General features: G+C 35.7%; 1 protein-coding gene across 5 annotated transcripts in view; it reads left to right on the top strand.

Annotated features, from left to right (window-relative positions):
* The first annotated feature begins 442 nt into the window (after window positions 1-442).
* LOC110384005 (uncharacterized protein) overlaps window positions 443-10,247 on the top strand; it is a 76,011-nt gene continuing 66,206 nt past the window's right edge. For 2 of the 5 annotated variants that reach the window (XM_021345014.3, XM_021345015.3), the window contains exons 1-2: window positions 455-685; window positions 1,970-2,143. In XM_021345014.3, coding sequence (XP_021200689.3) covers window positions 2,042-2,143 — 102 coding nt within the window. In that variant the 5' untranslated portion in view covers window positions 455-685; window positions 1,970-2,041. Of the gene's footprint in view, window positions 686-1,969; window positions 2,144-10,247 lie in introns of all 5 variants that reach the window. The other 3 variants (XM_049838596.2, XM_049838597.2, XM_021345013.3) reach the window with 3 other exon arrangements.

Here is a 10,247-nt window from a genome sequence, read left to right as displayed (position 1 = left end):
ATAAAGGAAATACTTACCATAAAAAATTACTTTAGGTAGGTAGTCCGGCCAGACCCCAAAGTTATTTGTGCCCAACGTGTATGCTACTAGCTAACTTTATTGCTAAGTTACGGAGTCGGTATGCAGGCTGAGGCAGGCTCGACCCCGAAATCGAAGCTGAGGCTACGTGCTACGCTATGTACTTACCTAGACGAAGGAGGCAGCCGCAGTTTTAATTACAAGTGTACGAAATTCATCCTTTGCTGCCCCTTGGTAGGTATAAACACACTGTAATATTAAGTTAATCCAACATGAAAATTAATTAATCAAGCAGAACCATTACCTTACCGAAGACAGGCAGCAATCTCACATAACCTCGACGTCAATCATGCACCTAAATCATAACGAACTTACGCAATGAGTTTTAATTAATTCAAATATTATGTATTCCCCGATGGGAGGGTTCGCAGCAGCTCATGAATGAGTCAACAGACTCAGCCGGTGGCGGTGGCGGTGCCGGTTGCGTTGTGAGGTGCGCGCGCGCCGCAGTCTTCAACCGTGCGCAGTGCGCGCGACGCGCAGTACTCGCGACAGTAACGTAAAGTTCGACAACATGTGAACTATCAAGGACCTTGTTTTGTATCAACACGTGTGATCAGCTGGACTGTTTATTTACACAAACATTACTTACCCACTGTGATTAAATGTACGGTGATTTATTTTAATTTTAAACATTATTTTTAGTAATAAAACACGATAAGCTGTGATTGTTTATATTAATAACGAAGGAACTAAGTTATTAAATGTGAATAAAAATCGTCATAAAATGTTATAAGGACATGGTTTTAAATGTCTAGCTTATGACCACGACTGTATTGACATGGCCTTCGGGATTAAGAAAAAAACGTTACTCACGCTTTGATCCTCTGTACCTAGATTATAATTTGTAAGTTATTAGGAAGAAGCACGAATTTGCCTCGAATATTTAGGAGAACAATGCATCATCTAAATTGTATACCTACCTATGTACCTAGTAAAATTAAAATAATGTTAACTAAATCCATCTTCACGCTGGCTGATCATACACTTTTATGAGAAATAGATTAAAAAAAGATTACTTGTGTATAGTTTTCTACGCCTTTTTAATTGCTGTCGTAATCATGATAATGATAAAAAGTTATTGAATCACAAATTAATCATTTCGGTTTTAACTCTTCACAACAGATTAAAGTATCTACAATCGCGCTTCATCATGTTATTGTGTCGAACAACACCTTTAGTAAATAAAAACATTATATTATCATCGTATATTAGTCCTGATTACAGTTTAACAATGTTTCTTTTTTTATAAATACTTAAATGTAAACAATCATATAAGAACTCTTTTTGATCAGGCTATAATTTGCACAGTGATTATATTCAAAGAAAAAAAAAATAACAAAACGATTTGAATCTTTTATCTGGACCAAAGTGAAGATTCTTTGTGTATGACCCGAGTTGAACTATGGCCAGACGAATAAAAAAGTTTATTGAAATCGGTTCATTGGTTTTTGAGACTGGACTTCTGAGTTCGTAGCTTCTCGGTTTTGGGACATGATAAAGAATTGAGATACAAATTGTTTCTAGCAATAGAAAGATAAAGAATATAAAAAGTTTTTTTTTTTTTTAATACAAAACTTTGACGCAGGTATTCTCTGATAAATTATTATAACATCCTGGTTGCTAATTGACGCTAAGTACCGACTACCTACATATATATTTACTTACAATTAAATATGGAAATAAGGAGGAACAAAGGAAAAAAACACGGTCCACTTAAGTGTCTCGCAGTCAAACATCGTTTGTGTCACAGTATTTTTTCCATCTACCCATATTTGTTAAACACGCTCGATAACAATTTAGTACGCTGCGTGGGCGTCGCTCGCATTAAAATTCGGACTAGGTAGGATCCTGACTTACCTAACTTGAAATTCTTTTATGTCTTTCGCAGATTTGTATCGTGAGAACGTGAAGTGAAGTGGTGTATGACACATGTGATTTGTTTGTTGTGTGTGACGGGCATATGGGGCAATGCGTATCCCGGAGTCATCCGGGCCCTTATTCGTTCTCTCGTCATTATGACGCTGAGAGCCTAGCCAGTACTGTTAGCGGAGCCGTCAGGAGGGTAAGTTTGACAGTCTGTTATGACCTTTACTATATTCCTGAAGGGTTAAGCAGAAGTATCCACATTTGTATTCATTAGTGCACGTTCCGTTCGAAATTCAAAGTTGGTATGCGGAATACAGGTTAAAATTTATGCTTCATAAAAACTTAGGCAAAAAGGTTTTAACACCCAAAACATCTGCTGTTACCCTTCAAATCTCACATCTGTTTGTCTGTTGTTTATCAACGCACCTGCAAAAACGGCTACCTACTGCAGCGTAGCAATGGTGTAATATGTAAATAAATATTGCGAACAGATACATACGAGTACCTAGTTACTTAATAGCTTACTGCCACACTCATAATGGATACTTAAATTAGTCCTAACGAGTCCTTAACTAATTATCATTAAATCTGTTAATGAACGATACATCCCAGAGACGAAATTTAAGTTTTCATTAGTTAATGACAGCTTTAAGTATCCGTAGGGCAGAGTATCGTCAAATTGTCTTTGATAATGCTTATCGATAAACGAATGGTGTAGCCGCACCTTAAAATGTGAAATTATTAAGTAGCAAAAACTGTTATTTAAATACATTAAAACCTTGTGTATCAACAATAGAAATAAGAATTTGTTAATTTCGGCATCGTTTTTACGTAAAAACACCTATTTTCATGTAAATGATGTAAAGTACATGGAAACTTTTTTCTGGTATCACTGTCAATATTGTACTGTCAGTGTCAACGTTACGTTTAAAATTCTTGTTCCGTTAACCGTCAGGAAAGAAAAGTGTGTGGAAAGGTGTGATAAGCTCTGAAATAAATAGCTTTATCTTAACATATTATCATGGTAAGTTTCGTTTCTATGTACATTAGTAGCTGCACACTTGTATTTGAAGAATTTAACTTGTGCTTGTTTCATTTTAGGAGTCTTCAGGAACAAGAGCCCCACGCAAACGTGTGGCTACTTTCACGGCGGACGAAAAAGCTTTGTTAGCACAATTAGTTAAAAAGAGACCAATCGTGGAATCTTAAATAACAGATGGCAAGTCAGTCGCCAAGAAACAAGCAGCATGGGATAGTATAACACAGGAGTTCAATCAGGAATCAATCACCAACTTCCAGACTACGGGCTGCTCTGTGAAAGTTTAAGAAAACTCAAAAAGCGATTTCGGCCCGACCTCCGACCGGCCGAGACCTCGAGCACAGCAGCCGCGCTTGCTACCACTAGATCAACGAGGAAGTCAAATAAACTTTGTACTATATAATTGGCCTCTTGTTCAACAATTAAAAAAGTATTCCTCTTATTTTATGGATTTTTATTTATTAAAAATTATATTATGAGAAAAATCTATCAACTATAGATTGTCGCACCAAAAATCCATTGCTGTTGGTTGTGCTTTCACGCCTTTCACTCATCAGGACAACATCATCATTCTCAATATGAGGAGATTCCCAGTTCTTTGGAACCAAATCATCAACCTGTAAAGAAATATTATGCAATGTCGCACAAGCACATATAACAGCCACAACTGTATCCATCATAATGCCCATGCCAAGTTGGAGACAAGGACACCTTCTTTTCCAAATGCCAAAGCCTCTTTCCACAGTATTCCACATTATATTTTATTTGGCTTCTGTTGTAGTTTTCTTGTGCAGTTGAATTTGGTGATAAAAACGGTGTCAGTAGCACATTGCTAACTGCATACCCGCTGTCCCCTAAAATTATCCCTTTTAACACACCAGTATTCAGTCTTTGTTTACTTGCACTGCTGTTATAAATAAAACTATCATGGGTACTGCCAGGCCACCGAGCTACTAGATCATAACATTCCAAGTTTGTCCCAGTGACTGCTTGAACATTGATAGAAAAATACCCTTATAAATTCCTATAGACTTCTAATGTTACTCCTCCTGGGCTTCTTATTTGGCCCCACTACTCTAAACCTTCTGGTATAGTCTACAAAATCAATAAAGTCAAGCAAATCACTCATCTTTACTTTATTGATAAAACATTCCTATTCCTGAGACTTTTTAAAATATTTTATTTACTTTTATAACCTTAAACATAAATGTCAAAATCAATCATTAGAAAGTTAAGTAAAGGTTTTGCTTTACTTAACTTTAATTGTCATTAAGGGATGCTAACGGATCATTAACTGTCTCTGAGAGTGAGCTTTTTTAAATCTATACTAAGGAGCCACTTAAGTAACCATTAACTGACTCTGAGTGTGGCAGTTATAATATGACATAATTACAGCATCAAATTAATTTAAAAATGTACGTAAGTATGTAAAAAATGTGGTGCAATATAAGTTCGTTCTTTACGCGTGCCTATATTCTTAGTGATCAGAAACTCATTATGCTTTTGCTGATGTCGTAAAAAAACTGGTCAAACAACTTGAAGATTGAGTAAAGCGATGATGTTGAGGTCGAGCAGTTTTGAGTTTATATTAAAATACTAATAAAATGTTATAATTTTATGAGAGATAGGTACAATCGTGATTCTTCTTCATCAGTTAACGGTCGCATATGCCGTTAAATCCATCATAAAATTAAAGGTCAATAGTAAATACTGCATGACGTTTTTGGGGTTTAGTTCAAAACGCACCATTCTTAAGCAAGCAAGTAAGCGGTGTCACCAGGTACCTATCCAATAAAAATAAATCAAATTACTTAATTAACTATTTTCAAATCAATTTACTTTCGCCTTATTTTTACCTAAAGATTATTTACACTACAAGAAGTAAGGCACCTAAAACTGCACTAACTGTACCATAACCGGGTGTAATCCATACAAAATACAATGTGCGGTGCATCTAGAATCTAGCATGACTTTTGACACACATTTTCGTACAATACATGTATGAAAACCTGTTTCTAACATAAAACTTAGACTTTGTTTGTTAAGTAAAACTAGATACCGCGATTCTGGGTCGTTCACTTTTATGTGTAAGATTTTCAATATTTAATATGCTAAATAATTGAAAAATATTTAAGATTCAATAAGTACATTGGTACGAATATAAAACTCGCATAACAATTATTTGCTACGCGACATCTCGTAGCTTCGTAGCGTATCGTAGCAGCAGAAATCATTAACTTTAATTATTTACGCAGAGGACTCAAACAAAATGTGAGTAGCCATAATAATATATCATTAAACATAAAGTATGCACTTATATCTGTTTAAAGCTTTTATGTGAGTGCTCGTTGTGCAGCGAAGCCTAAACTGCCCTGTGTCACCCGGGGTCTTTGGCAGCTCCTAAGTAATTATTTACCTCACTTGGATACAAGTAATTGATATGTTTACTTACTTTGTTAAATGTTTGCCATCTTTCTGACTTATTTCATTGTTTGTTTAGCTGCCAAAACAAAGTGTACAATCGATGCATTCGTGCTCTAACGATTGATTGAGCATGGAGGGTGAGCCGGACGATGGCCGAACGACTCATTCGCAGAGTCACTGATTTGCACTTTACACTTTTATTTAATTAACTGATCACGTAGCTTTAAGAATTAGTCATTATTGTCACGACCTATGTAACATACTTGCTAACATTGTATTCGATGTTTGCAAACACTCTTACTATGAATATGCCTTCAGGCAGATAATTTCTCAACCATTATAAAGAATACAGCTGACAACAATTCAATTGTAAGCAATAGTAATTGTGAATGAAAAGATGTCGTAATAATAGTCACACACCTGTACCTATATGGAAAAGTACAATACATGTTTTGATAATAGAATAACAAGTTGCATAACTTTCCTTACATTATTTTTGACAACAAACATAGTGTCTTGTAAAACATAATGACAGTTGTATAAAAGCAACAAATAAAACTGCAAACGCCATCAAAGGAATTCCGTCGCCCGCGCTGTCGCAGGCGCCGCATTCAATTTAAAACAACGCGATTGCATCGATTTGTAGCAAACCGCGATGTATATCACAATTCACAAAGCTCTCGAGGCGTGACTGTGTATGAATGGAGGCTGTTAGACCCTCGCCAGATAGTAATGTCTGATATTCCTCGACAATTAACAGCCGGCATCATACTACCACAAGCCGGCAATTGTTGCCCAACCACAATGAGGTGCACTGACCTGAACTACTCTTATCTAGTACCTACACCCTTTTATGTTGCCTAGTTGCGTGAACATAATAACATATTTGCTAAACACGAAATTATATGTGATGGACTTGTCTTACTTTTCGCTGTCAAGTTTTCGAAAGGTTTGTAGGTAACAAAAAGTAAACATTTCACAATGACGGTACGTGAAGCCTTAAGCAATAATAATGATAAGCAGATTGTTAATAAACAGAGCTACAGAGGCATTCGACTGATGGATCTATTGGATTTGTTAATCCACAACGACAATAGTCACGCTTTTCTCAGATATGAGATCAGCTCCGCGAACACGAACGGTATACGAATTCCTCTCTCGAGGACAATACGAATAACTCCTGAAATTAAAACGACCACCAAAGCAAATAGGAGTGATTCGCAGAAAAATGAATTGTTCGGTGCTCGCGCTTTCTCAGTAATTGAAGTCGCGATGCACAAAGCGAAATCAAATTAAACGATCGGTCGGTATTCAAAATAAAAGTACTAAAGTAGGTGAGCAGATGTGAATTGTAGGTAGGTATGAAGCTTTTGTTAAGCTTTATCAATGGTCTATTTACTGAATACATGCTTGATTGACAGAATATACACAGTCAACGGCCAAAGTGAAGTACGGTTAAGCATAAAAAGGTTTCAATAAGAAATTATCGCACGTCTACGTTTATATAAATCGTACAGGTATCAAAGCTTAAGGAAAATTCACTACACGAATGCCCGTAATACAAGTGAAGAAAGGTTAACACCTCTTAAAGAAAGCAATAAATTCAAGATTACGATTATTTAAGTACTTCTGACACGTGAATCGTTAAATGACAAAAGTAAAATTGCAATTGACGCAACACATATAAAGTGTAATTATCGTGGCAGTTGGCAACTTACGAAGGCGTATATTTTCACCATCGAGCCGTGGACCCAAGCGGGCGAGAGTTTCCAACCCAATGCACAGCTAACCTAGCAATTAACTAATAATGTACTTATGCATGATTATATGCAGCTTTCCTATCAACGAGATTGGAATGTTTTACTTTATAGCTTTTTGTAACGCGAAATGTGTGGAACTCACTTTCCTCGCTGCGATCTTTTATTGAGTTAACTTTGTCACACATGTCATGTTTAATGATTTTATGTTATGTTTTATGTGTATCTATTCTTAGAAACAGCAAACAGCGGAACAATGACATTTATGGTGTCTTCGAACATTGAATAGCTGTAGCAGAAATGAAAAGTAATTACAAGCTGGAAAATTGAAAGCTTCAATTGAAAACGACAGTTCAGTATTTTTCGATTGTATCTTTTTATATCCAAGTATGTAAGTCCACAATGTTGTGTTTTTTACACGTTTATATACAATTCCACGTTATCTCGTTGTCTATTGTGTACAAACTACAATAGCTCGTCGTAGATAGTTTTCTGCGCGCCGAATGACACTCGCAACGCATTATTTCAAAATAATAATTCAATTCGAAGTTACGCACGAACAAGTTTTACGTCAACGGATATTTATTAAAATAAAAAAAGGTTTATAAACACCCAACCTTATTTTACTGACAATTTATTAATTTATCTTATCTTATGTAAGGACTACAACCTTTTATGGCTTTCCTCCGATTTCACTATTGCGACATACAGGGCCGATGGGCCGAAATTTTTAAGTTCGCTTTCTGTAAGTTTGTTGGCGTATTGCACTTTAGTGCACCTGGAAGTTATTAATAGATAGTAGGTACTGTACATGTTTGGTACTAGTTACCTTGAAGTGTGAAGTGTCTTGTAGAAGCGGAATACATAAGTAATTAATTAGTGTTGGCCATACCTATAAATAACTTTGTGTATGACACAGTATGCAAGTACATAGGTATGTAGATAGGTATATGGACCTTGTGCAATACTGTTGATGAATGATTAGAAGTTAGAATATAGGTGCCTACCTAAGTATCGGTAAGAACCTAGTATACCTTTAGTTTAGCTAGGAAAAAACACTAAGGAAAACACTGGTGTAGTTGGATAAATCAAGTACCTAAGTAAGTGAATAAGTTTATCAACTTTTACTTACCGTGTACTTTTATTATCCCACATAAGTATCAAATTCTTCCTGCAAATGTGAAAAAAAGAAACAATGCGAGACTTTCCCTCTTAGTAGATCAGTTTACAATTGCGGTGCATGTGGTCTCGAGAATGAGAAACAAAACTATTTGCAAAGCTAGTTGGATATCGTTACTTTGTCTCTTACTTTCACACGTAATTCGAGATGTTTGGGAATTCGTTGTTTTTGTACCCGCCATTGATATGGATCGTTGAACCAAATTATGCGCGTATGCAGATATTTTATTACACCTGTCGTTTTTAATTTAATAGTGCATCCTTTTTTGTCTGTTCTGTTCAGTTCAGCTGCCAAATGTTTTCTGATTGGTTTATCGGTTTATCGTAATTTGATAGACTGGCAGCATTCAAAAGCTGCGCTTTGGAACCTGAAAAATATTAATAAGTACAACGGGTCACAAAGAAAATTCATCACTTTTATATACCTAACAAGTAAATATCACAGAGGAAATGTTTATTTTCTTAGGTGCTAATTCAAAGGTCAGGCTAGGATCAAATCACTACCAGTCTGATAAAACGTTGAACAAATCTTTATATTATTAGCGTATTATAAATAGACATGACACACGGTAACCATATGCTATTCTTTACACTAATTTGCATTTATATGTATTTAATCAATGACTCATTTCAATAAATAAAAAAGCAGAAAGTTATTCCATTTTAATAGAAACGTTGCATAAATCAGTCCAGTGTTGCCACAACAAACAAAAACATGGCGGCTTTATCTTTAAAATAAATAGCCGTTAGGCGTGATACGGACAATGGGTTTATAGAGAGCAATAGAGAGTACGCAATATTTATTGCTGGTGATTTTCACCGAGTGATGTCCGGCACGACTGTCCCCACTCGTGACACACTGGCTTCACGATCATTCGCCCCTTCGGCTTCCTGCTCTCTTCATAACTGTTCAAATCACGTAGAACCAACTTAAAGCACTTACTTTACCCATACGGTAAGTCCGGCAACTCTAATATCAATAAAGCCACCTTCGAACGCCATGCGTAGTGCATTTTTATGTTATTTTTTGTCGCACTTTACCGATTACGTCATCCGCGTCTTGTCTTGTGGTAAAAAAGAAAAAGTAAGGAAGTATTTATTACTGTGGGAACACCGGTCTGTGTTCCACATGAATAAGTGACAAAATAAATATAAATAGATACTTAAATTGCTTTTAAATTAAACGCAAACAAAGTACCTTTTTATACTTACCTCAGCAATTTGTTGAAAGCTTAAAAAACACAGAATATTACAATTTTATACACAAATTCACGAGCGATATTTTAGTGATATAAAAATAAAATTGCAGAGATACTTTTTAGTTTATCGGAGCGTGTGGAAAGTTTATTCAATGTTAGAAATCAATAACAAATGCGTAGGATGCTTGCTAAGCTCATCTCCCATTGAAAGTTCTCGGCTTGTATGATGTCATGTGTTAAACGATGCTCCAGATATGACACAGTAGAATTCTAGCCTTGTTATCACTTAACAATGTTCGCAAAAGCCGCTATCAAAAGATTCTTGCGTACACTACAAGTTTGAAAGTAACAACATAAAGTTGTTATAAAATGATTGTATAGAGATAAATTGCACAAAAAATATACTTAGTACCCAACATAATAATGTGAACACTGACAATAGCTAACACTCACAATTTTAAAATTGATTGACTGATGTCGTTTTAATTTTTTTATGAGTGTAGGCAGATAGTTAAGCGTCTAGTACCTATCTGTCGCTGTAAGTTATTTCAGTGCTAGCTTTCTAGGTCAATGGCGGCACGGCCGTACATTTTATTGACATTTACTTTACCAGCAATTACTTCTTAGAGCAGACAACTAAACACGATTTACTAGAGGACAATAGGGAATCTAATTGATTCAAACAGTTTTTCTTTAAAATGT

The sequence above is a fragment of the Helicoverpa armigera genome, chromosome 12 (assembly GCF_030705265.1).
Source record: "Helicoverpa armigera isolate CAAS_96S chromosome 12, ASM3070526v1, whole genome shotgun sequence".
Taxonomy (NCBI): domain Eukaryota; kingdom Metazoa; phylum Arthropoda; class Insecta; order Lepidoptera; family Noctuidae; genus Helicoverpa; species Helicoverpa armigera.
Note: the sequence above shows the minus strand (reverse complement) of the source record. Positions and strands in the feature narration are given on the sequence as shown.